Consider the following 26,442-nt stretch of genomic DNA (forward strand, 5'->3'; position numbering starts at 1 on the left):
TGGCCAATATACAGTACCGTGGTTCCCTATAGATATTCTCCAATGTTTTTTGCCCAGTCTAGTTTTAAATGACTCAAGCAATGGTGCTTCCACTGCTTCTCTTGCTAGACTATTCCACAGTCTAAGATCTCACCATTAGGAAATTTTTTCCTTTGTTCAGTAGCAGTTAACAATGGTTAAGCAACTGAAATGACAAGCCATGGGTGGGTGATTTTTTTTTTTATAGGATTTTTTTTTTTATGGGGAACCATGGAAACATGGGAAAACATAGTAGATTTAAGCTGAGACTTTAGGCTGGGGTGGGCAAACTACGGCTCGGGGGCCACATCTGGCCAGGGAGCGGGATCGGGGGCTTGCCCTGTTCCACACGGTTCCCGGAAGCAGTGGCATGTCCCCCCTCCAGCTCCTACATGTAGGGGCAGCCAAGGGGCTCCGCACGCTGCCCCCGTCCCAAGCGCTGCCCCCACAGCTCCCATTGGCTGGGAACCACGGCCAATGGGAGCTGCAGGGGCGGTGCCTGTGGACAGGGCAGCACGCAGAGCCACGTGGCCGCGCCACCACATAGGAGCTGGAGGATGAACATGCCGCTGATTCTGGGAACTGCTTGAGGTAAGCGCCTCCTGGAGCCTGCACCCCTGACCCCCTCCTGCACCCAAGTGCCCTGCCCCAGCCTGGATGCTCCTTCCATCCTCCAAACCCCTCGGCCCCAGCCCAGAGCACCCTCCTGCACCCTCAACCCCTTACCCCCAGCCCACACCCCAACCCCCAATTTTGTGAACATTCATGGCCCGCCACACAATTTTCAAACCCAAATGTGGCCCTCGGGCCAAAAAGTTTGCTCGCCCCTGCTTTAGCCTGTTGTTTGGGAAGCTGTTGTTTTGGAGAGGAGACTTATACACCGCTGGAGAAAGTATTCTCGTATTTACGGAGTTGTGAACGTTCAGGCTTTTTGTTCACTGTTTCAGCACCATAGTTCACGCTCTTTCTACTTATTTTAAAAGACTAGTAGTTCAATTATGTGATATTTTTCCTTGAAGAACTGAATGTCCTCAGTCTGCAAAATGATGTTTTTCTGAATCTTCCTGTTACTGCTGTGCGCTGCACAGACGTACTAAAGCAAAACATTGTTTCATTAAAGAGGACATAATCCCGACTATACAGAATGACTGACAAAGTGGTGACACGCCCAACTTTACCACCACGTTTTTCTGTATGTTTGGGAGTTCTGTATTATTGTAGATAGCATTTATGTGGCAGGACAGTTATTTCACTTGTGTTAATGAGTTGTGGCTCTAATTTACATTGCAGGTTATATTAATTTTTCAAAAATATATAGTTATATTGTTTCACTACACATTTCCTTTACAGGGTTATTTTCTTGGGGAAACATATCTCACTATTGACTTTTTATTTTTTTGTTAGCAGTATTTTTCTAACAAAAGGTAGAATATGAGAAAACATTGTAGCAAATGTTGCAGAATTCGCTCTCTCCATACTGGATGGAAATAGTGTCCATCCATGCTTTTGAAAGGTGTACTGCTGCATCTTCTGTCTCTGAATACAGAGAGTGAGGAAGCACAGTGGGTTAGTGTTCTGGCTTTTCACTTGTGGAGACATCAGGCCTGACCTTGGCTTTTCTTTTTAAAAGGTAATTTCACTTATTGCATGAGGCAGGATTGGAACATTGGAGCATGATTTGCCATTGCCTTGCCAATTAGGTAGTCATACCTCTACAAAGTGCAGTGTGAAAGGCCAGTATGCTGATTTAGAAGTGTTTCGTACCTCACGTTGCATGGATATAAATGACTGCTTTCGGAAACAGGCAAAGTGACCTTTTAAAAAAAAAAAAAATCTGGGATTTTGCAGGTTAGGCTTGATGTAGGTGTACCAACAGGGCTGTGTGGGCAAAGTTACACATTGCCTGCTTCCAGCCACTCTTGCAAATTCTTCCTTTTCATGAGCACTAAATTCACACAAGCATTACAAAGAAACAAAATACCACGAATTACATCAGATTACCTGTAAGAGCCTTTCTCTTCCTCCGTGTGCCCTTCCCTTTTTGTTGATAGAGTGGGCAGCGAGGCTGTGGGAGTTGAGTGTAGAGAAAAGAGAGAAATTCTAGGAAAATAGCAGGCTAAAGGAATAGAGGGAGTGAGAGAAGGACTGGAATTACTTGGGATGGGAGTTGGGAGTGAATAAAAAGAAAGTGCTGTGGCTCTTAAATTTCTTCTGGATAAACCCCAGTAGGGAAGAGCAAAGATGCAAACAGCATTCCGTTCTCCCACGAAGCAGCCATCTCCTTCTGTGACGAGTATGGTGGGGGGGACCCTTATTTTGTCATCTCTGATGAGTCACTGGTAATGCTGCGCAAAGCAATGAGCTGCTGTGGCAGCAATTCAGAAAACAAAACAAGTCACAGGTATATTGCGCAAATGGCATAGAGAGAATGGCTACTCATTCTCCTCATTTCTGCCTTTTTAAATTGTGTGTGAAGAGGTTCGCTTTCCACATATAGTATTGACGGCCAGGAGGGGAAAGTAGAGGAGAATTATAAAGTTCTTGCTCTTCCCTGTGCTGGTAATAACAAAGGAATCTTCAAGTGAGTGGCAATGTTAAAACAGAGGCGGGGAAGTGGGAGAGCCTGAGACAGCCAAGTTCAAAAAGCTCAGTGAGAGTAAGAGACCCAGAGGGGAATGAGAGACTAAAGAGGAAGCTCAGAGGAAAGATCTGCAGTCAGTGCCAGCTCTGGAGAGAAAAGAGGGAAGGCAGATGCCCACCTACACCATTGCCAGGCAGGTTGAAAAGAGAGCCAAGATCAGAGGTGTGGGATTTCTCTCCCGATCAAAAGAACAGAAGCATTAAAATCTGCTGTTCATGTAAGAAAAGTGTTATTGGCGGGGAAAGAAAGTACACATGTGAGACTGAGAATATCTGCTATAAGAAACCACTTTAAAAACAATGCAGCAGCATGGAAGAAACACATGTGCTGTGTGTTGCAGACTCCTAGTATGCAGTAGGGAGGAGGAATGGGGAGAGGCATGCTTAGCTAGGAGTAGGCCATGGACGGATGTCATGCTGAATTGCCTAACCTTCTGCTACCTCTTTCTTAGTCATCCATTCCTATATCATAAGTCTTTGTGAACAAAAGAACAGTGCGGTAGGGGCACATCTCAGGAATGGTGATCCAGAATCCAATTGCCTATTGAAGAAATGTATGTGAGGATAACACAAAGCAGCAGAAACCATTCATACTCAGTGGGACTGCTTTTGAAAAACGGACTTCAATTTTACACTGGCATACAAATGCTGATGTAAATATATGTAAGCACATTTTATGGCACTAAATTACATCATTGGTGCTGTTGTACGTCCATATTCAAAATTTCAGCTACATGTACATATGAATGTAAGGCATTCACAGGCAGAGTTGAGGCCTCTTCTTAAAAAACAAAACAAAACTCCCACCCCACAATAAACTGAGGTCTAAGTGTAAAAGTAGCTAGTGTTTTCTAGTGGACTTCCAGCATCTTTCTGTTTCCAGGTGAGGTTTTATGGAGAATTTACACTGTTCTAAAGTGGTAAATACTTATTGGATTGTATTTTTCCATTGGGGAAATTGGGGTGGGGTAGAGCTGCATAAAACACTCTGGGCCTGATTCTCCTCTCAAGGAGCGAGAGTAACCTCACTGAAGTGAATGGAGTTGCACTGTGAGGGGGAAGCAGACCTCCTGACGGCATTTAAAGTGACACAGATGTCTCTCAGAGTAGCAGCCGTGTTAGTCTGTATTCGCAAAAAGAAAAGTGGCACCTTAGAGACTAACCAATTTATTTGAGCATAAGCTTTCGTGAGCTACAGCTTACTTCATCGGATGCAGTGAGCTGTAGCTCACGAAAACTTATGCTCAAATAAATTGGTTAGTCTCTAAGGTGCCACAAGTACTCCTTTTCTTTTTACACTTGTGTCTGATCACTGTTGCGTAGGCCACTGACTGCATAGGCCTCATTGTTCACTAGGTATTTCTGTCTTTTTTTCCCTTTCCTTTATTAGTCACAGGCAGTGTATCATTCTGCAGTTTTTTCTTCTGGGAATGCTACCTTTCCCTTTCTTAGATTATAAACTCTTTGGGCAGGCACTATTTTCCTGTGTGTGAATACCTAGCTTTCTATAGGCCAGGGGTTGGCAACCTTTCAGAAGTGGTGTGCCGAGTCTTCATTTATTCACTTTAATTTAAGGTTTCACGTGCCACTAATACATTTTAATGTTTTTTAGAAGGTCTCTCTCTCTATAAAAGTCCATATAATATATAACTAAACTATTGTTGTACTGTAAAATAAACAAGGTCTTCAAAATGTTTAAGAAGCTTCATTTAAAATTAAATTAAAATGTTGCTCGTAGGCCACCGGCCCACTCAGCCCACTGCTGGTCTGGGGTTCCGTTCACCTAGGCCAGCAGTGGGCTGCAGCCAGGACCCCGGCTGGCAAGGGGCCGGCAGCCAGAACCGCAGACCAGCAGCGGGCTGTGCGGGGCTGGCAGCCAGGACCTCAGACCAGCAGTGGGCTGAGCGGCTCAGCCCACTGCTGCTCAGGGGTTCCATCCGCTGGCTCCTGCCAGCTGGGATCCCGGCTGCTGGATCTGCTCAGCCCGCTGCCGGTCTGGGGTCCTGGCCCTGCCCACATACAGTGGGTATCTACCTTCTCCCTGGTTCTGGCCCATTCTCTTCCTCTCTCTCTCTCTCTCTGCACTGAGCTGAGGGTGGGAGTGCACTGAGCACAGGGCTGGGGGTGAAGAAGCAGGCTTGGGGTTGGGGTGTAGGGTCTGGCCAGGAGCTAGAATGAGGGAGGGGGCTCAGGGTTGGGGCAGGAGGTTTGGGTGTGGAGAGCTTACCTGGGCAGCTCCCATTTGGTGGGAGGGGTACAGGAGCTCCCGTTTGGTGCTCAGGGTGGGGATGTGGGGGGTGCAAGAGTCAGGATTTGGGGGGTGCATGGGATGTAGGGGGGCTGGGTATGTGAGGGGGTACAGGAGTCAGGGCAGAAGGCTGGAGGCCTGTGAGGGGGGTGCAGGTGTCAGGGCATGGGGTGTGGGGGGCCTGGGTATGTGTGGGGGTGCCAGAGTCAGGGCTGGGGTTGTGCGGGGGGGTAAAGGAGTCAAGCAGAGGGCTGGGTGTGTGTTAGGGGGGTACAGGGCTCAGGGCAGGGGCCTGGGAGGTGTGGGCTGGGGTCGTGGGGTACTCACGGCAGAGGCTCAAGGCAGAGGGCTGGATGTGTATGAAGGGGGTTCAGGGCAGAGGGCTGGGGGTGTGGGCTGGGGTCGTGGGGTGCTCACGGCAGAGGACTGGAGGAGGTATGCCCTGTTTCTCTCTCACACACTCACGCCCGCCCGCCCTTCTCCAAGGCCCTGCCCCCGCTTCTTCTCTGCCTCCGCCAGGAGCAGCGAGCATGCTGACCCCGCTCCTCCCCCACCCCCTCGCAAGGGCCATCAGCTGATCGGCAGGGAGGGACGAAGAGGAGGAGGAGAGGCAGGAACCCAGCACACTGCGGGAAGAGGCAGGGGAGCCGGCAGGACCAAGCTTCTGCCCCCTGCCCCTGCGGGGGGGGGGGGGGGGCAGAGAAGAGTGGGCCGGGTAGGGCAGGATAGGATTTTTAATGGCACACTGCTGCTGCCCCGGCAGGCAGCAGCATGCCATTAAAAATGGGCTCGCGTGCCGTCGGCTGCTGACCCCAGCTATAGGCACTGCCTGTAATCCTCCTCAAAATGTTACTTTGGGACAAGAGGCCTATGATCTCCTAGTTATGAATTTTATTGTTTTTAGATCCTACTTCTTTCTCCAGCCTCCTCCCTTGATTTAGCTCTCTTCCCTGCTGCATTTTCTTGTGAATAATAATGCATCTCCATTGCTTTACATGAGTTTTGCTTGTAAAGCACTAAACTGCATGAATATTTAATTTTGAACCTTGCTACATACAGCAAGTGACTGTAAGGCAACTTGCAATTTTCCCATGCAGAAGAGACTTGGGAGATTTGCAAGTCATAAAAGTTAGAGATGGATAAATAATTTTGGGGGCTTAGTATCCATGCACCTGGCAGAGCAGAACTGTTCCCTGCCGCATACAAAGTTCATGCTACTTTGCTTTTCAGTGGGCAGCTTGCCATGCAGAGAACTTGTAAAGATAAGCCACTACCATTTTACAGTGAGACCAGTATAGTTTGTGTGTCTTTGCAGCATGTTGAATTTTGTGGTGGTTTGCCCAGTTTTCTAAGTTACTAAATTCTACTACTGTGTATCTAAGATCAGTCTCAAGGTCTTAGTCTGCATGTACGGCAAGCCTCATGGATGCTACAGATGCAAATGGTCAAAGTTAGAGCAATAGTCTGCATTTATAACATTGATTTCTTTAAAAAATCCAAAAAACCCAAGCTGCTAAATCCAAAAGAAAACCACAAAATACTGGGCCTAATTCTGCTCCGTTATACTGTCTGAGCTCCAGAGTAACTCCATTGAAGTCAATGGCATTACTCTGGATTTATACCTGGATGTGTTAGGCGTGGCACAAGCCTCTGATCTGCAAGTGGTATGAGCCAGATCGTATTTGCTGCAGAATCTTGCACTGCTGAAGCATAGTTTGGTTAACTTGTTTCAGGGTCTTAAATCCCAGTTCAGGTTTTTCACCGGAGTTAAAGAATATTCTCTTTTAAGTCATATGATACATTGCTTTTTCTTTAAAAGCAAAACAAAATCATATGCCCTGTTTGTTTTTGCTCAACAGGATGGTTTTCCTGATTTCCAGGACACAGTCCAAACACTTTATCAACACGAGAAAGTACCACTTGCCTTGGCGAAAGGCAAAAGTGAAGATTTGGCAGCTCTTAATTCCCAGGTAAACAAACCACATGAAACTATCAGGTTTCTACTGAGATGCTGTCCAGAATAGTAACAGTTGCTTTCTAGGCTGATTTTTGTATAATATTTTGATGACTAAAATCATTACCTTCATTTCTCAAAGATCACCAGGGCTAGCTGAGATAATATCACTGCTAATATGGGTTTAACTCTTGAGCTGTTATGACACTCTATAGTTTTATCTTCATTCATTGCAAGGAAGTAAGGATCTCACCTTCTATGCTTGAGACAAGAGAAGGAATGCACCATCTACTGTTGGGAATGAATGTGATACTGACATTACAATACGTGCCGCATAGAAGTGAAACCCTTTTAAAAGTAAAAGTAATGTTTCTGTTTGTAAAATATTAACAGAACCCCCAGGTAGACCATCGATTAAAATACACTTGAAAGTAAAGTGTTAAAAAATTGTTTCTCCCTTTACCTATGTGCCGAGACCTAAAGTCAAGGTTCTGTATTTACTCACACCGCTTTAGAGATCATCATGTTCTATAGGAGAAACACAGAACAGGTTCCTTCCCTGCTCTAAATGTCATCAGTTTACTGGAGAACCTAGGACATGGTCTTCTCTTTTACACTGTCAGCTAATTTGTCGTGTTATCTTCTGAGCACACAGATGTCAGTGGGAGTTGAGGTCACTTCACATCTCCCAAGAGACGCTCAGCCCCTTGCAAGAATCAGCTCTTTCTTTTTTAATAGAGACAAGTAGTAATGGTGACACTTATAAAATACCTACAAAGAGAAATCAATGAACTTCACAGTTTGCTAGCATCCGTGGATGCTAATTCTACATATTTTTGCTTCCCTTTCTATTTGTATGCTTCTGTGTGGCTCTTTGAAATGGACATTTTTTTAACTGGTGATTTTTTATTTTTTTTTATTTTTATTTTCATACGATGTTTAGTCATAGCCTTGGGAACATGATCATTTTGAAAGTTAAAATTCTCTTGGCACTAAAGTTGATGACAAACATTTATACACCATTCCCTCCCACTTTGCTCCACATTGTTTAATTTCACTCTCTAGAGGTGTATAGGTCTTCTTCATCTTCTAGACAGACATTTCACACCTTTATCCCCCACAAACATACTGTCATCCTACACTTTCACAATGGCAGATTTTTAAACTTGTGTACTGTTGTTTCCTAAAATAAAGACTCCAAGATGTCTGGTAAAATCTTGGCATAAGTTTTTAGCAGATGTTGCCATTGCTCTTGGAATATTTTGTAGAGCCATTTATTCCAATAGGGCTAAATTTGATAAGTAAGAGACAGATCTTGCATTTGGGAATTTCTGTAAGTATAGACAGCAGTCCTAAAGTGCAGAAAGTTTGTTCTCCTCAGGTAAGAACTAAGAAATATCATGTTGACTGGTTAAAACAGAACACATGTTTTTATGCACTTTGAATGACGCTGTCTTCCATGGCTTTAGTGGCTGCAAAAATATTTTGTTTGCTTGATAGTTTTGAGGTAGCTGTAAAGCACACGAGTACATATGAGCCAACAAATAACTATATCTAGACTGCTTGCTTGATTACCTGCTGGTATTATTTTTTTCCTGTAGAGCAATGTCTCTCTCTCTCTCTCTCTATATATATATATATTCTTGCTTTATTTGCAGTCTGAAAAGGTGATGGCCAAACAGATGGAGTTTCTTTGTAACCAAGCAGGGTTAGAGAGACTGCAACACTCAGAGAGACGCCTTTCCACAGGGTACTACAGACAAAGCTCAGAAGAGCACAGCCCCAATGGCGTGACGTTAGATAATGTGGATGGACAAGGTATAGTAGCTTCTAGGCATGATATTGCTGCCATCCAATTTGTCTGGTGTTATGCAAACATTGTTAGTACTGATGTTATTCATATAGCTTCAGTAGTGTGGAGGATGCTAAGCAGGTAAGTAAAGACAAGATCCCTGCCTGGAAGAGCTTACAGTCAAAATCAGTGTTTCTCAACTACAGGTGCATGGGGGTACGTAGGGGTCTTGCAGGGGGTAGTCAACTCATCTAGATCAGTGTTTCTCAACCTGGGGGTTGCGACTCCCAGAGGGTCATGGGTTAGGTTTTGAGGGATCACAAGTGCAGGGCTGGTCTTAGGGGGTGGCAAGCAGGGCAGTTGCCTGAGGCCCTATGCCATAGGGGGCCCTGCAAAGCTAAGTTACATGCTTCGTCAGCAGGGCTTGGGTTTCAGCTTCAGCCCTGCCACCCCCGGGACTCCAGCTTCAGATAAGGCTCACAAGTGAAAAACAGGCTCAAGTATCACACAAAAATGTAGGTACAAAATGTATATTCCAATCAGTTTATTTTATAATTATATGGTAAAAATGAGAGAGTAAGCAATTTTTCAGTAATAGTGTGCTGCGACACTTCTTTGTATTTTTAGGTCTCATTTTGTAGGCAAATAGTTTTTAAGTGAAGTGAAACTTGGGGGTACACAAGACAAATTAGGCTCCTGGAAGGGGTACAGTAGTCTGGAAAGTTTGAGAACCACTGGTTTAAATGATACAACCAGAGATAGAGCCAGATTCTGCTCAGTAACTCTGGGGAAACCCCATTGACTTCAGTGGAGATGTTCTGTATGTAGACTTTTGTAACCGGGGCCAGAATTTGGCCCTTGGATTACCTCTATTTAAAACTTTACAAATAGGCAAGAAACCGTGGTTCAGTGTACTGCCATGCAGGAGAGCTGTACTGCAGTCTTGTTCCCTGTCTCTTGCATCTCATCCAGGGGGTGCTGCAGGGGCATCTCACAGTGACTGCTCCAGCTGATTTTTGAGGAGGGGCATAGCATTCACAAGGAATCCTAGTACTCTGCTTGAGCTATGATGGTTTCAGAGAAGTAGTGTATGGGAGAGGGAAGGGATCCTCTGGGTCTCTGGCAGAGATACAGAAGCCCCTTTCCCAGGAAGAAGACTTTTACTCTTTTGCTTACTAACCTAGAAGGTAAAGCTGGTGACTTGGTGGGTATCACTTCCTGCTAACTATCTCTGTACACAGTAGTTGACCAAAAGATGGGGAGCTGGTTACATCAATCCCCAAGAATTAAGAACATTTTAATTACACCTGACAGTCTTTAGTGTTCTAAAAGGGTTCCATGGTAATCCCCAGAGCGTGTTCAGAGGCTTTTTGTTGGAAGGAGGATTAGATTGGATTCTTGTGTCTGTGTTACGTTTAGAACGTGAGAGGGTTTGTTTTGCTTTAAATGATGTTTTTACTGTGAAATGAAATTAAATATTAGTAATGTAACAAAATATAATATATAAAAAGGTCTTTTTCTTTTTAGAACAAGAACATAATATTTAAGGATGTAAGGATTAAAAAAAAGAGACAGAGTAGAAGGGGAAGTGAAGGAACTATTTCTTAAGTGACATTACAAATTACGCAGCTTTTTTGTGAGTTTTGGACAAATAATTTTGAGAAGAATGCCATGTAAAGAGAGTACAGCTGTGAAGATTTAAACAGAGTCACAACGTAGCAGGCTTGTTGAACCCTCATGTGGTTTCCTTCAGGTTCTTGACTGGCTGTTTCTTGCTCACATGCTAAGGGTGTGACCAAGTGCCATATGTGGCATAGCGAGCAGATCGAGGGACGTGATCGTTCCCCTCTATTCGACACTGGTGAGGCCTCATCTGGAGTACTGTGTCCAGTTTTGGGCCCCACACTACAAGAAGGATGTGGATAAATTGGAAAGAGTCCAGCGAAGGGCAACAAAAATGATTAGGGGTCTAGAGCACATGACTTATGAGGAGAGGCTGAGGGAGCTGGGATTGTTTAGTCTGCAGAAGAGAAGAATGAGGGGGGATTTGATAGCTGCTTTCAACTACCTGAAAGGGGGTTCCAAAGAGGATGGCTCTAGACTGTTCTCAATGGTAGCAGATGACAGAACGAGGAGTAATGGTCTCAAGTTGCAATGGGGGAGGTTTAGATTGGATATTAGGAAAAACTTTTTCACTAAGAGGGTGGTGAAACACTGGAATGCGTTACCTAGGGAGGTGGTAGAATCTCCTTCCTCACAGGTTTTTAAGGTCAGGCTTGACAAAGCCCTGGCTGGGATGATTTAACTGGGACTTGGTCCTGCTTTGAGCAGGGGGTTGGACTAGATGACCTTCTGGGGTCCCTTCCAACCCTGATATTCTATGATTCTATGTGGGGTTGGAAAGTAATTTCCCCCCTCAGATTAGCAGTGTCCTTCTTGGGGGGGTTTCAGTTCCTCTGTAGCATGTGGGTGAGGGTCACTTGCCATCTGGGTGTGTCTCAATTGTTTCCCGGCCGCTGCAGGAGCCTTGGGCATTGGGGCACTTTGGTCTCTCCTATTTTCTGCTGTGGCACATGATAGTCAAGCCACCTGTGGGCTGTAATACTTTGGTCTAACTTTGATTGTTAGCTTTAGTGTGGTGTTGGCCTGTGGTATGCAGGAGGTCAGATTAGATGAGTTGGTGGTACCTTGTGGCCTTAAATTCTGTGACTAACAAAGCTCAGCATGGAAGGGGAAGTTGGATCTTGACGTGTTTTTGAGCAAAATGAGGGATTGATGCTCAGCCATACCAATCTGTAGCAGCACTAGCAGCCTGGAGAGGAAGAAAGGTCATCTGCAAATCAGCATTTTAGGTACTAGAAATCTCTCCTGCATGGTTGAAATCTAGAATGTTTTTCACTGATCAAATGGTGGTGTCCTTTTTTTAGCCTTAATTTTGATTTCTAGCATTGCTTTGATTCATACTCAATACTGAATATTTCAGTATTGACCTCTTTCAGGTGAGAGGCCCCTGAATCTCCGAATGTCAAATCTGCAAAATAGACAGTTGCAACACATTTCGCTAGATGGAGAGCAGCACGTAGGAAAGCCTCTGTGCAGTGACCTGATCCGACTTTACTCCAGTGGTGAGGCAAAGTCTCTGCCCTCAGGTAAGTGTTATCCATTGTAAAGCACCACAAGCTGCCCCGTAACGTCCTTTGACAGGTGGCTTTCAGAAAGTTTGTGGGGAGCCACACACCTACTTATCCCTTTCAAAGAAGAATTTAGTTCCTAGACACCGTCTGCAGATTGATACCTTGAAACCAAGCTGCAACTGAAACCTCTGAATGACTTGTTAATCTAGAAACATACTGAACATTTGATGAGAGATTTAAGTATTGCCATGTTTTCACTTATGCTTTGGGCAGGAGATGCAATAACTATTCACACATAAGGCAGGAGTCTTGGGACCCATCTACACAGACAAAACAGCCAAGCAGAACGACTGCTGTTGAGCTCTCTTGTGGCGGAACATGGTTGTAACGTGATCTGGCTCAGTCTGTGTGAGTGGGACCAAATGATATTACAAACAGACTTTTTGAAAAGGTGCCTTCAACTCTGTTTATAAAGATTTAGCCCCATCTATCTGGGTTGGACCAAACCATTTTAGAACCTGGTTCAGCCACAGCAGAGTTTCTGTTGTTTTGACTCTGTAGACTTGGCTTTTAAGTGCTTCTGCTAGCCTTTCTATGCAGTGACTTATGGTCACTGTTTCTCCTGTGGTTTAACGCAGGCATACAGAGAAAATCTCGAATGCTGTTAAGAATATTTCTTCCACTATGAAGTCTGAATTGGATGCCTGTGTTTTTTGGCAAAGCATTTTACATATAAAACTGGTGCATTGGCATAATATTAAGAGCAGTCTTGAGACTCTTCTTCCTCAAGGTTTAGGAATAATAATGAGATGTCTCAAGGGTGGGTGTATGGTAGCGGTTCCTCTTGAGACTATTGTGCTGTTTGAGCACTTGGAAGAATGCTGTGTCTATCCTATTCATGCCTATCCTAACCCCTCCCTATTGCAACCTGCTGCCTGTAACAAGGGTCTGTGTGGTTGCAGAACCTTCTAGTCCATGGTCTTCCCACATCCAGGAATATTCCACATGCTCATGCAGAGAGCAGTACTGCTGAGCTCTGCTTCCTGTTGAATGGGGGGTTACAGAGAAGTGATTGTGGAATTGTGATGGTTCTGACCTAGTTCAGGGCTCGTATGCCTTGGGAGGAGGGTAGGGCAGAATCTTGTCTTCTGTGAATGTTGATATGTCATCAGCACCCATGTAGTTCAGTGGGCAAAAACAGAAGACATTTATTTTGACACAATATTTCTTAACAGCTCCTCTTCTTCTCCCTCCCCCCCCCCTTTTTTTTTTTTTTTTTTTTTTTTGCAGAAGGCCTTGGTATTTTAAAAGACTTTCCTCACTCAGCTTTTAACAACATAGAAAGGAAGGTCATAAAAACAGAACCTGAAGATACAAGATAGTCATCCTACTCTGGAAAATGGCATCAGAATAAAGAATAAATCTTTAGAAGAGAACAAACAAGCCTTAATAACCAGTGTTGCCTCATTCAAATAAGAGATTTCATAGCCAAAGCCTAAGAACTGGTACAGCAGTCTGTGGAGACTGAAAAACAAGAGACTTTGCAATCCAAAACAGTAATACAGGTGGATACACATTCCTTTAAAGTGGTTTTATAATGTGGAAAGGTTCACAAATTAATATTGTGAGCCTCCTTTATTTAAGAATGTATTATGTGTTTGTATAACTTATCAAAGTAAATCTAGATGTTGGGACACGTATGGAGTCCAGTAGATGTGGCTACAGTTCATTTTACTTGAAATTTCAATGTCTACTTTACATGTATCTAGCATAGATATGATTGTTATACATTTGAGTTAAAAATCCTTGGAGAAAGTGTAAGAAAACCTAGAGTGACACAACTAACAGCAAGTTGCAATGGTATTTGTAGGAAAAAATAGCAAATACATAAAATATTTCATGGTTTAAAATGTTATGTGGATATAGCATTTGATAAAGCTGATCCTGTATTATAGCAGACACATTTGACACTTATTAATGTTATTTTAATGGTTTCAGCAGCCTATGTGTAATACATTTACAGTATATACCTATCCACTACATGGGAATGGTGAATAGGAAAATATTAGCCAGAATATGGGAGCATCCTACTTATTGGCTCCAATTTCATTAGACACAACAATCATTTCAGACACTGTAGCTAAGCCAGGGCTCCTATGCTCTCATATGGGAGGGAACTCAGAACACTAGACATTATGGACAGGATGGCAAAAGTTGTGCTTCAGACACTTAGAATATTTTGAAGTTCTCTGTGGATGTTAAAGACAAAATGCATCACAACTGTGGCAAAGATGGAAAATGCAGGATTCATGCATCAGTATTCAAAAGGTTATATTCAATATCCAGGAACAATAAAATAACAGAGAATAGGGGGAAGGGGATACGTTACTGGTAAATGACCCATTATGAGGTGCTTCCCAACCCACGTGATTCTATGAGTATACCATATACTGCATACAGTATGCCAATATGTTCCTTTGTATATGTTAGTTAACATCTGTATTCATTATTTATTTGACTCTTTTTTTGTATGTTTTTCATTTTTGCAGATGCCATTTTGTCTAAAGACAAGGAATTAGCTTATAACTTAGGGATTTTGGTATTTAATGTGGGGGGTGTGTGTGTGTGTAGACATCCATAATGTCAGTGTAACTCCTATTGTATAGTTGCATCTCTGCAGTCAAAATAGCTATACACCTTAGTTTTGAATATAATTTTTACCCACAGTGCTCTCTGAGGCAGGGAAGTAAGTCTCCAAGTAAAGGATAAACTTCCACAGTGAGGTGTGCACTTCATCTGCAGTTTTGCTGTGTCCTAGATATGTAATGATTATTCAATCATAATGTACGTTGTACTGAAATTGTCAACAAAATGTGAGCTGGAATGTCTACACTGCAGTCTCTGATCACTGTAAACATGTTTAATTATTTTATCACTTTTGATTTGTGGAACAAAGCTTTATAGTAGAAACACCAGTAAACAACTTTTTATACTATTAAAACGTTTGGGTTTTTTAAATGTTTCTTGAATTGTATTGTACTGTCTCACTACTGAAGAAACTTACTTTGAGTGGAATTTGCAACTTCATTGCTAGAAATAAGAGGTTGAATGTGTTGTTATATTTGCTCCTTTATGTTGAGAGATAATAGAATGGGTAGTAAGTATGTTTCTTCAGTTCGTTATGTTAGTCATGGCACTGGTTTGTATCTGGGTAGTTTCGTGTACAGTATTACAGTTTGGAAGCTTGTAAAGGCTTGAATTGTACAAGTTTAGTAATAGAATTTAACAAGCAACAAGTTTTTAAAGATTCAGGAAACTTCCTTCTGGTTTGTTTTGTTTTGTTTGTTTTGTCAACATCTAGCATGCCCAAAATCTCTGCTGGACCACATGAAGCTCTTAAATATATTAAGAGTTAACTGGTCTGGTTTACAGTAGGGGGAGGGGAAAATAGCTCATTTCATTCATCATGGTTTCATTAGAATACAACATTTATTTTGTAAACACTAATGTATTAAATTTACTAAAATTAAAGTATATAATATTTTTATTTTGAGTTTGTAAATACAGTATGATTAAGTTGTCATCAGTGGGTTAGCTCTAGGATGGTATTTTGGTTTATAATCCAATGGACCATGTCATTCCCAATATATGAGGCACTTTTTATCATGTTAAATTTGCAGCTGTGTGATAGTTTCAACCTCCCGGGTACAAAACTATTTAAGATGTTCCCAGATCTCACATACACTTGATAATGGCAAATAGTCTATCACTCATTTTTTCCAAGGCAGGGAGTCTTGGCTGACAGCAGTCCCCTCTGAGGAGAGATGGGCCGGGCTTATGAGTGGGTACCCTATTGGGCTGCTGATGAAGAAGAGGCACCATTGCAGGTATAGGGGAAGGTTTACTCAGCCTACTGGCTGTGGGGAATTGATGGATTCTGGCTCCCCCCAGGGTACTTTTTGACCAAAGTCCAGCCTGGCAAATGATGCCTGTTCTTATGCACTTGTTAGTTGCTTAAAAATAAATTTCACCAGGACAACTTTCTCCCCCCCTCCCCCTCTTGTTTTTCTTCCTATTTTCCTTTTTTTCCAAAACGAGGAGTTACTTTCCCTGGAAGAGGAGTCGTCCAGAAACCTGCAGTGAGGGAGAAGGAGACGCTTCAGGTGCCACAGTTGCTGGCAGAAGCCTCTCCCCTGTGTAGTTCTGCTCATGTGCTTTAATCCTCTTTAAAGGTTGGCACCGTGACTCTGAAAACAGGGAATGCCCTGGATGTCTTTAGAATAGAGTTCTTTCATTTGCTGTAAACTCTGCAGGCCTCAGTCACCTGGGCAAGTCAAATTGCCAGCAGGCCAGCTGCATGCATGTGTGGCACAGGGGTCCTGCAACACAGTCTGCCCTATGTGGCCACCCTGTCCTTCTCTCCCTCCATGCACACACAACTCTGAGAGAGCTCTCAAGCCAGCTGTCCCATCTGTTGTTAGACTAGAGCCACGTGGAAGCAGGGACTGTGGCCTTGGCTAGCACTTCAAGTGGTAAGTCTTTATTCCCACTGAGCCATTCTGCCACTGTCAGCAGGTGCCTGGGTCAGCAGCCACACTTCACCTCACTTTCTGAAAAGAAGCCTGTTTCTGGGAAGAGACTAAGTGGGAGGTTGGGTGAGATATAGGGTTGACACAGGAAAGGGGGAGTAGGTTAAGGGATAGGAGGACTGAGAGAAGAGGAACAAGCTAGATAGAAGACTAAAGCATAGAAGTATAAAAACAGAAAGGCACCACAGCTGAGAGTTTTCAGCCTGTGGTCTGGCAGGGGTGACAGATTCTTCCTAAAAGTGCAGGGCCACAATGCCCCGGTCCTGCCTCTCCACCTGCCCTGGGGGTAGGGGAGGAGCCCTTGGTCCATGTCCCCATCCCCCAGGACAGGTGGAGGGTCCAAGTTGCCTGCGAGGCTCTTACCCAGAACCGGCTTCCAGTCCGGCCTGGGGGTAGGGCCTTGGAGGTTTAAGAGCCACAGCCAGGCCATGGTGGGAGCCGCAGACCCTCCATCTGTCCTGGGTGGAGGGCCTGGGGGATGGGGACATGGGCTGGGGGCTGCACTTGGGACCCACCCTTACCCCAGACAGATGGAAAGTCCATGGCTCGCCACAGCTGTCTGAGCTCCCTGGGCTTGTTCTTACCTGGGCCTGGCGGGGGGGGATGGGGCCTCGGGCAGAAAAAAAGCAGGGGGCCAGGCCCGTCCACTTTCAAAAGTGGGAGGGTCATGAGCCTTTGGCCCTCCCTGTTCCGGCACCCCAGCCTGTGAATGCCTAGCGGTCTGCAGACAGTCTAAGATTTCCAAAGGGGTCTGCAAATGAAAAAAAGGTTGAAAACCACTGGTATAGAACAAGAAATCAGGTGCAAGTCAGAGCAGAGAGGAGCATTTCAAAACAGAACTGGTCAGATGGACTCAGGGAGGAAAACACCCTCCTTCACCTCCTCCCACCAAACAAAACAAAACAATGGCCCTGAGAATGGAGAAAATGAGGAGGAGGAGGAGAATGACTGCCAAGGACTAAATATAATTTTCTTCCACCCTATCCTTATCCATGAATGTGGAAAGCTTGGAAGGAGCACATGCTTCACCATTAATTTAGTACTGCTAGGGTCATTACAGACAGAGGAAGGCAAGCGCTACCTCCAGAAGCTCACAATTTAGACAACATACAAACAAGTGGGAGGTTGTTATGAATGAGGAGGACAGTGGGACTGAGAAGTTAACCAGGCAGTTTATTCATGGTGTTTGGTTATTTTTAATGCGCACACCAGTCATTAGATGTACTGTTTTCCCCTTGCTAAGAAGCCTGGCCTAGTAGCTAAAGCCCAGATCTGAAAGTCAGGAAATCTAGATTATATTTCCTCTTCTCTCGTGAACTGCAGGTGTGACCTTGGGTAGGTCCTTAACCTCTTGTTCCTCTGTCGGTAATGGGGTTAATATGATATCTAAAGCATCTCAGAAGTGTTGTGAAACTTAACATTGTTTATAAAAGTGCTTCAAGACCCGCAACTGGAAGGTACTACATTTGAAAACAATAAAATGTTAAAAAAAAAAAAAAAAAAAAAAAAAAAACATAACCACCTACCACTGTAGCCTAGCTGCTGGTGTTTATTTAACAATCAACATACATTCCAGGATGTGACTATCCTGGTGCAGGCAACAAAGTCATTGTAATGTAAACTTTGGTTATTGGCCACCTGCTTAAAGTGCTGTTTCCTTTATCACTGAGGTTCTGAATAGGCAATTTATGTGGCTTGAGGGAAGAGGATCCAATCACAATTTTATTCATAATGAGTATAAACTTTTAACTGCAAAGCCTCATTTCCTTCACCTTTTAAAAATAAAGAAAGCTTGTAATAGAACAGCTGCTCCAGAAATAGTTCCCAGTGCTGAGAAGTTTTCTGGTGACCCAGGGTTAAAAGACACATGTTTGTTAACATAATGATCTGGGAATTAGTAAGCATTTTGGCTATGTTCTGCTACCCTTACTCACACTGAATAGTATTTTACTCCATGAGTAGTTTCACTGAGCTCAGTGGGACTGCTCATGGAGTAAGGTTACTAAACTGGAGATTGGTTTTGGAATCTGGCCCTTTCTTCATATCTGGCTATTATGGGATATTTCAGCATTCAGCTAAAATCAGAATAAAAGGTGCCATTGTGACTATAGAAGCAATTCTTTCTTTTACTCATTGTTATCAGCTGCGTGGCATGATAATGCTTTTTAAAAATGCTTATAGGAAGGGTGGGACTGACATGCATGGAATGGAATCCCTGAGATACAAATGTTTCCTGTTCCTTATATGAGGGTTAAACCTAAGAGACACTCACAAGGTCTGATCGAGAATTAGGTTGGGATGGCTACTGCAGCAGGGCTTTGATAAAGCAAGAAGACCTGTATTGATCAGCTGATCGGGTCTTGCAGCACCTGTGCATTTCTTAAACTAGGCACAGAAGGGTTGACTGGAGCTTAATGTAGCCAATAAGCAGAAAGAAGCTGGTAGGTTCACTTGATGGCTCAAGCTATAGAGAAGGACTAACCTTTAATTCTTCCTTTAGGCAACACTCCTTACATTGATTGGGAGATACAGTACTAGTCTTTTCTCCATCATTAGCTAGGCTCCAGCTAGACTGCACTGCTGATCTGTCTATTTTCTTACCAGGAAAATAAAGAGAAATAATGTTTGCTTCCATTCTGCTCTGCAGAAGGATTGAAAAGATGGCATGCTGTGGTGATTCAGTGGGGAAAGGATAAAATCTTCACATACACCTACACACCACTGTGAAAAAGAACTCTGTGGGCAGAGAAGGAGAAGAATATTAAAGATGACTATTGTCAAGTCCTTTTGGAGGGGAAAGAATGTATATTCCTAATTGCTTCCTTCATAAGGTATGCTCTCAGGGATCCCTAACCTAACCAATGCAGAAAAAAAGCAAATGAATAGTTAGGGAGTAGAATGAGTATCCTCCAAGGGAAGCTTTCCTATGCAGCCCTGTTTATGAGTCTTAACCCTGACCTGGTGGAAGTTGCTACTGGAAGTCAGTGTACTTTCTATGTCCCTTCAATCTTTGTTTTGTCTCCTGAAACTATTAGCATCTTTTTGCTGTGTTTTTTGGGAGGTGTCCTCCTATCTGCTTGGAGCAATACTGTGTCCGCTATGCTTGCTCATGAAAGCCATCAAAGACTCATAATATGGCAAAAACTTCCACTAGTTTCTACACTAGGTTGTATTTGAACCAAGTGAAGCAAGCAGTGACTTAGACCTGCGGGTCTCAACCAGTGGTCATTAGAGTTGGTAAGCAACTGTGTCAGCTTCCATGGGAGTGTTGTGCGCTTGCAAATTGGCGGTGGCCCATGGGACAATCTCTCTAGTAAGATGTGGTCCATGCTCCGGAGCTTGAGAACCCCTAACCTAGACTATTGCCAAAACCTTGAGCCATCTAGTTTGCAGACAGACAAACTAACAAAACCACCTATATCTGTACTGGCTTTTTGGTTTTTGTATAGTTACCCCATCAAACATGTCCTGTGTGAAGGATACTGCTTTCCCAGGAGCTGATGCTTTGATACCGAAATATTTGATGGTTTTGCTTCTCTTAAAAAGACAATTCCAGGGTCTTCAAAATATGAGTTTGCAAAGTCTATCATCTACTACAATATGATGTGGTACATAGTACACTGGGTGACATACATGATTGTATAGCCCCACAGCAGCCAATCAGAAGACACACATGTAAGTGAAGGTAAACACTGGCCTCTTATATCTTAGCCTAGACCGATTTAATTTAAATCACTGTAGCCAGTTCTTATTTAATTATCATGTTTGCTTTCCTAAATATTTAGTATCTACTTATTAGCAATTATGAATTCCTACTGTAGCTTTAAAACCTGTGCATAGACAGTTAATTTCTCATTACCTCAAGGATTCTGGATGGCTTTGTTCTCTATGCTGTTTAGAAAAATTATAAATAAGCACCTTGGAAAAACCTATGCAGACAATCAAACTGAGCTTTTGTTTCTTATTTTTCAACTGTAACCAAATGCTGCAAGAATACAGCACTATTGGATCATAAAAATCACAAGTTGTCAGTGAAAAATCACTGCCAAAAAGAATAGGAAAATCCTGACTCTTCACAAACCATATCAAGAATGCAAAGGCAGGGAATATTTTTCATCATAGGACACGGCAGGGATTTCCAAGGTTTGTGCACAGCCTGGTAAACCAAACAAATTAGCAGGAAGCCACTGGTGATGAGCTGAATTAGAATGTGCATCATAGTTACGCATTTTGAAACCCTGTAATGACTCATCTATATGCCATTAAAAGTTTACACTTCATAAATTTGTGTTTAGCTGCTTAAAAAGTGCCATGTTAAACACCCACAGAATCCTAAGCAAGCTAGGCCTTTCTCCTATTACTGTTGTATACACTGACAGATAGGTCACTCAGGCATGAGTACGTAGGATGATACTCAGTGGTGAGTACGTAGGTGGAATCTCATCGTTCCCTGCGTTTGGGATGGATGTTTTACAAGAGACACAAAATGGCTATTGAGAGAGCTTGTGGGTTGAATACAGTTGCACTTGAAAAAGATGCATAGACATGAACCCCCATTACAAAATATTAATGTTGGGGGGGGATTCTCTTAGGTGTTCAAGGTGTTTTTAAAATTACTGATCATTGTTACTGTATAACCAGAGAGTTGTTAGGCACATAGTGTATCTGCAAAGGGGACGATGTACAAAATGTCTCAACCACTGAAAAGCAAATAAAATTAAACTGCTTTAATGAAATCCACACAGAATATTATAGGCATTCTCAAATAGTTAGGAAGGAGACAAGTTTTGTCCTCAGCTACACAGTGGAATGGGGATTCAGCAGTCCCTTATTTGCTGATTCTCGTAACATTCCTGTACTCCTCTACCTTACTTGACTTTCTACCAGTTCCAGTTATCTTTCCACAAAATTGACCTTTTTTGGTTAGTATTATGGCTTATTTAAATCTTAGAAGTTAGGTCCTTTTTCTTGAGATTGGACATTAATTTAAATTTCATCAGCTCTAATCTTTCTAGAACAGATTTCAACTCCCAGTCAACTTGTGGAACTTATTGCCAAAGCTGTGAAGGCCAAAACTAACAGAGTTCAAAAAAGAATTATAGTAGATATGTCTATAAATGACTATCTTCCATGAACTTATTAGCCAAGATGGCCTGGGATGCAACCCCATGCTCTGGATGTCCCTAGTCTCTGATTGCCGGAAGCTGGGAGTGGACAACGGGTTGGATCATTCAATGACTGCCTGTTTTGTTCATTCCTTCTGAAATACTTGGCGTTGGCCACTTTTGGAAAACAATATAATGTGCTTGATGGATCATTGGTATGACCCAGTATGGCTGATCTTACATTCTTATGAAGAGTCATTGGGTTTACTGTCGGGTTGTTCATGCAGTCCTTACTCATGTCAGTAGGCCTTACTCACATAAGTAAATATAATGCATTTGGGCTCTAAGGTCCTGATCCTGAAATTGGCCCTGTGTGGGCTGACCCTTATGCTCTGGCTGAGTTAGCTACAGGATCAGGGCCTAAATTAGTAACCTGAGCAGACATGTTACTGAGTTTGGTTTCTTCCACACTGTTTTGCTTCCACAGCCAATGTAGATGGCTGCAATAAGAAACAAAAGCTCAGTTTGTTGGTGTGCACAGGTTTTTTATTTGTCTTCTGCAAGTCTCTCATTTATTTTTCCCAGGTCATGTTTGTCATTCTCATGGTCCATTTCCTTTGAAAGCAGCTGTCTGCTGTAGTGGGTTAACAAATGTAATGTGAAAAGTGTGTGTTTTGAAGAGTTGTCTTCTCCCCTAGATAGCTTGCCCCGCAATTTTCATCTTTCTGGGCCTCCAACTATGTCTAGCCTACCAGTGCTCCTGTTAGAACTCAAAGCCGTGTGCCATAGCAGGCAGCATCCATCAGGAATTCCAAGGAGGCATGTCTGTGCTTTCCCAACTCATTTCACCAGGACCCAAAAGCCCACTTAGAAATCATCTTAAAAATAAGAAACCAGACCTGATCACTGTATTCAAAATGAATGTAAGGCTACTGTTGGTCCCTTACTTAAACTTAGTAGGGGGGTTTTGGTTGGCCATCTCTTAGTACCAAAAGAAAGGGGGAAGGGCTGATGGGAAATCAAGATCCTGAGACTGACAGTTCCCAGGGCCAGTGGGGAGAGGTCAGTGCTCCAGATGAGTCTGATTGACAAGGCAGGCAGGCTAATGAGGGAGTCAGGAGCGTGGGGTCTCATCCTCTGTGTGAGCTGGAGCTGCCTGGCCAGAGGGGTTGAACTAAGGAGAGAGCAGAGCCAGCCAGAGAAGCAGCTCAGGGGCCAGCGCCATGTTGGGAGCAGAGGCAGGGGAGCAGAGCTGTGCTGGGAGCAGAGCCACAGCAGCAGGCCGAGGGGCCAGAGGAGCAACCTAGGGAGCTGTGCTGGAGGCAGAGCAGCAGCAGCAGGCCTGGAGCTGAGGCAGGAGCTGGAGCTGGAGTTGGGTGCGGTGAGCAGCTGGGGAGAGCGAGAGGGACCCTGGGCGGAGGGACCAGTGCAGGGAGACGCCGAGACACCTTGCAGGCTGGACTTGGAGGGGGATCGTAATCCTGACGGGAGAGGGGGGTGACGCTGGGAAGAAGGGTCCTGCCACCTAGCTCCTGAGGGCGTGTGGCCACCGCCAGAGCAAGTGGCCGACCTGCTGCACCCCTGCAGTACAGCCAGGGCCTGAGCAGGAGGCCTGGGACTTGTGAGGAACAGACTGAACTTCCCTGACATTCCAGAGACGCTGGTTGTGATCTCCCCGGGCCACAGAGCAGGGCTAAATGTTTTCCTGTAACCTTTCCCATTTTTTCCTTATTTTTTAAAATTAGTTGCTGTTTAATAAATTGTATTTGCTTTGAACTGTACATAGTGATCAGTGTGTCAGGGAAGCGTGCAGAGCAGAGAGAGTACCCTGGAGTGGGGACGTACTAGCCTCTGTCCTAAGTGACCACAACAAGTTTGGGGGTTGAGCCCCAGGAATCCTGGGCCCCAGCCTTGTCAGGGTTACAAGGATTTAGCCACACAGGAGAGTGGAAGGGGAGTCCTTGAGGTCAGGCAGGCCTCTGGGTAAAGGGAATGGGAGCGAGGACTTAGATCCTTTCACTAGCCATATCCACTGGGGTAGTGTATAAGCCAGGAAAGTTCCCCACAATAGTGGGACCTTTCCCTCACTTACATGAAGTTTCCCAAGAACATAAGATCCATGGCTAAAATTCTCTGTTACATGGGTGTTTATATTAAAAAAAAGACAAGGGGGGGGGGGGGAAACAACCACCCTGAAGTAATTTAATTGATTTCAGTGGGCATGTGCTAGACTTATACCAGTATTACCAAGATCAGAAGCTGGCTGTTTCTTATGCTGTTTACAAATTCTGGAATGCTAGGAACTTTTACATTGTTTTTATTAAAGTTGTATTGAATCATTCTTAGTATCTCCCCTTCCTGGATCAATTCCAGTCTTTTTTTGAATATATATGGTTATTACTTTAGCATCCAGTATGTTTTACTTCATATTCATTTCTTTTGCACACATCAGCCCACTCACATATTAGATCCAAATCTTTTTCATTTTTGCTTGTTGCTTGATTAAGCAGTGAGACACGACACGCTGCATGTTGTGACAGATACTGACAGGCCTCGGATGCATTGTGAGGCAAGAGGAGCAGCCAGGTTCCTCCAAAAGCCCAGAAGTACAGATACTCACCATGGTGTCTGAATGTGATTGTAACATGTTTATGTATTGGAGAATATTTTTTTTTAGTGTATGGCTAAAACAACTTTTTATTTTTTATTTTTTTTAGGTGGTAAATCCTTCTTGAATTCTGGGAGGAGTGAGTAAAATGCTTTGAATCATGATGTTAACTGTGGTTGTCTCAACTTTTAATATAACTGATATTAAGCAAGTCATGCCCTGCTTGTTCTTCTATTCATTTCTTTTGTCTATGAAGCTTAGTAGCATCTTTATCTGCAGTATGTTCTTGCTCTTCTGACCCAGTTATTGCATACAGCAGTTGTTAGGGTTGCCAGGTGCCAGTTTTCGACAGAAACACCTGGTCAAAAAGGGACCCTGGCAGCTCTGGTCAGCTTCCTGGAAGCGGCAACATGTCCCTTGTCTCATAAGCGGAGGGACAGCCATGGGGGCTCTGTGTTCTGCCCCCCACCCCACCCTGAGTGCCAGCTCCACAACTCCCATTGAGATCCGAGGCCACTGGGCACTGTGGAGGTAGCACCTGCGGGTGGAGGCAGTGTGCAGAGCCACCTGACCGCGCCTCTGCCTAGGAACTGAGGGACATGTTGCTGCTTCTGGGGAGCCGCCCAAGGTGAACACTGCCTGGAGCCCGCACTCCAAAACCCCTTCCTGCAGCCCTGAGCCCCCTCCCACTCTCAAACTCCCTCCCACACCCCTGCCTCAGCCCTGAGCCCCTCCTGCGCCCAAACTCCTTCCCGGAGCCTGCACCTCAAACCTCCTCCTGCACCTCTGCCCCAGCTCAGAACCCCCTACCACACTCCAAACCCCTCGGCCCCAGCCTGGAGCCCCCTCCTACACCCTAACCTCCTCATCCGTGGCCCCACCCCAGAGTCCGCACCCCCAGCCGACACCCTCACCCCCTCCAGTGCCCCTGCCCCAGCTGGGTGAAAATGAGTGAGTGAGGGTGGAGGAGAGCAAGCTACAGTGGGAGGGGGGATGGAGTGAGTGGGGTGTGAAGCCTCAGAGAAGAGGTGGGTCAGGGCCTTGGGGAAGGGGCGGGGCAAGGGTTTTCAGTTTTGTGCAATTAGAAAGTTGGCAACCCTACCAGGGGATGTGTACCTCTGGGGGTGCACTGGGGTCTTCCAGGGGGTACATCCACTCATCTAGATATTTGCCTAGTTTTACAACAGTCTACGTAAAAAGCACTAGCAAAGTCAGTATCAACTAAAATTTCATCCAGACAACGACGGGTTTACACTGCTCTATATACTATACACTGAAATGTAAGTACGACGTTTATATTCCAGTTGATTTCTTTTATAATTATACGGTAAAATGAGAAAGTAAGCAATTTTTCAGTAATACTGTGTTGTGATACTTGTATTTGTATGTCTGATTTTGTAAGCAAGTAGTCTTTAAGTGAGGTGAAACTTGGGGTATGCAAGACAAATCAGACTCCTGAAAAGGGGTACAGTAGTCTGGAAAGGTTGAGAGCCACTGGTATACTGTAGTGGTCTTTGGGGAAAAAAATGCTGGTTTAACCTAAGACAACTAGAGAAGGGTAACTCAATGTTTCATGTGCCATATGCTGGGAAATAACATGAGTATTCCATGTTCCTGAAACCAAATGGACTCTTTATTAAGAGAATATTTACAGAGGTGGTGCGGTTGCCATTCTAACCCTAGGCACAAAGCCTGGCTTCCTGGTGCCTCCTCCAAACTCTACCCTTTTGCAACCTGTGCTCCTCCCTCCTAGCTCCATGCAGGTTGCTATGCTTTGGGCTTGTCTAGACTTGCAGTAGGGCAACTGCACCTCTGCCGCTTTGTGAAGATGCTACCTATGCCGATCGCAGAGCTTCTCCCATCAGCGTAGGTACTTCAGCTTCCTGAGAGGTGGTGACTATGTTGATGGGAGAAGCCCTCCCATCGACATAGCACTGTCTACACTGGGACTTAATGTATAACTCTTTGCTCAAGGGTGTGGAAAATCCACACTCCTGAATTACCGTAGCTATACTGACACAAGTTTGTAGTGTAGACCAGGGCTGCTTATATGCAAAATTCCTCAGTGTATGCAGGATGCCCTTGTATGTTCCTAGATCTACAATAGAAAATGTTTTGAATAGTGCAAATGCTCAGGTTTTCACACCGCAAATTCTTTAGTTATATGAGGCATTTGCCCTTTAAAAACTTGCCTATTGCTGTACTTTGCACAAGACTATAAAAAGCTTTTAAAATGTTTTCTTTACTTAAAAAACAATGAATTGTTACTTCATAGAAATAGATAAAAGATGGGGGGGAGAGTTATAAATCTTACTACCAAGAATTTTGGATGATTGCTGAGTCACAGAGCCCTG

The 26,442-nt window shown here is 44.1% G+C and overlaps 1 protein-coding gene across 2 annotated transcripts in view; it reads left to right on the forward strand.

Moving 5' to 3' along the window:
• Nucleotides 1-14,804, forward strand: part of NAB1 (NGFI-A binding protein 1) — a 32,028-nt gene extending 17,224 nt beyond the window's left edge. For both annotated transcript variants that reach the window (XM_037912271.2, XM_043525220.1), the window contains exons 5-8: nucleotides 6,766-6,876; nucleotides 8,519-8,678; nucleotides 11,652-11,801; nucleotides 13,077-14,804. In XM_037912271.2, coding sequence (XP_037768199.1) covers nucleotides 6,766-6,876; nucleotides 8,519-8,678; nucleotides 11,652-11,801; nucleotides 13,077-13,168 — 513 coding nt within the window. In that variant the 3' untranslated portion in view covers nucleotides 13,169-14,804. The remainder of the gene's footprint in view (nucleotides 1-6,765; nucleotides 6,877-8,518; nucleotides 8,679-11,651; nucleotides 11,802-13,076) is intronic.
• Nucleotides 14,805-26,442: the final 11,638 nt, after the last annotated feature.

The sequence above is a fragment of the Chelonia mydas genome, chromosome 11 (assembly GCF_015237465.2).
Source record: "Chelonia mydas isolate rCheMyd1 chromosome 11, rCheMyd1.pri.v2, whole genome shotgun sequence".
NCBI classification, from domain to species: Eukaryota; Metazoa; Chordata; order Testudines; family Cheloniidae; genus Chelonia; species Chelonia mydas.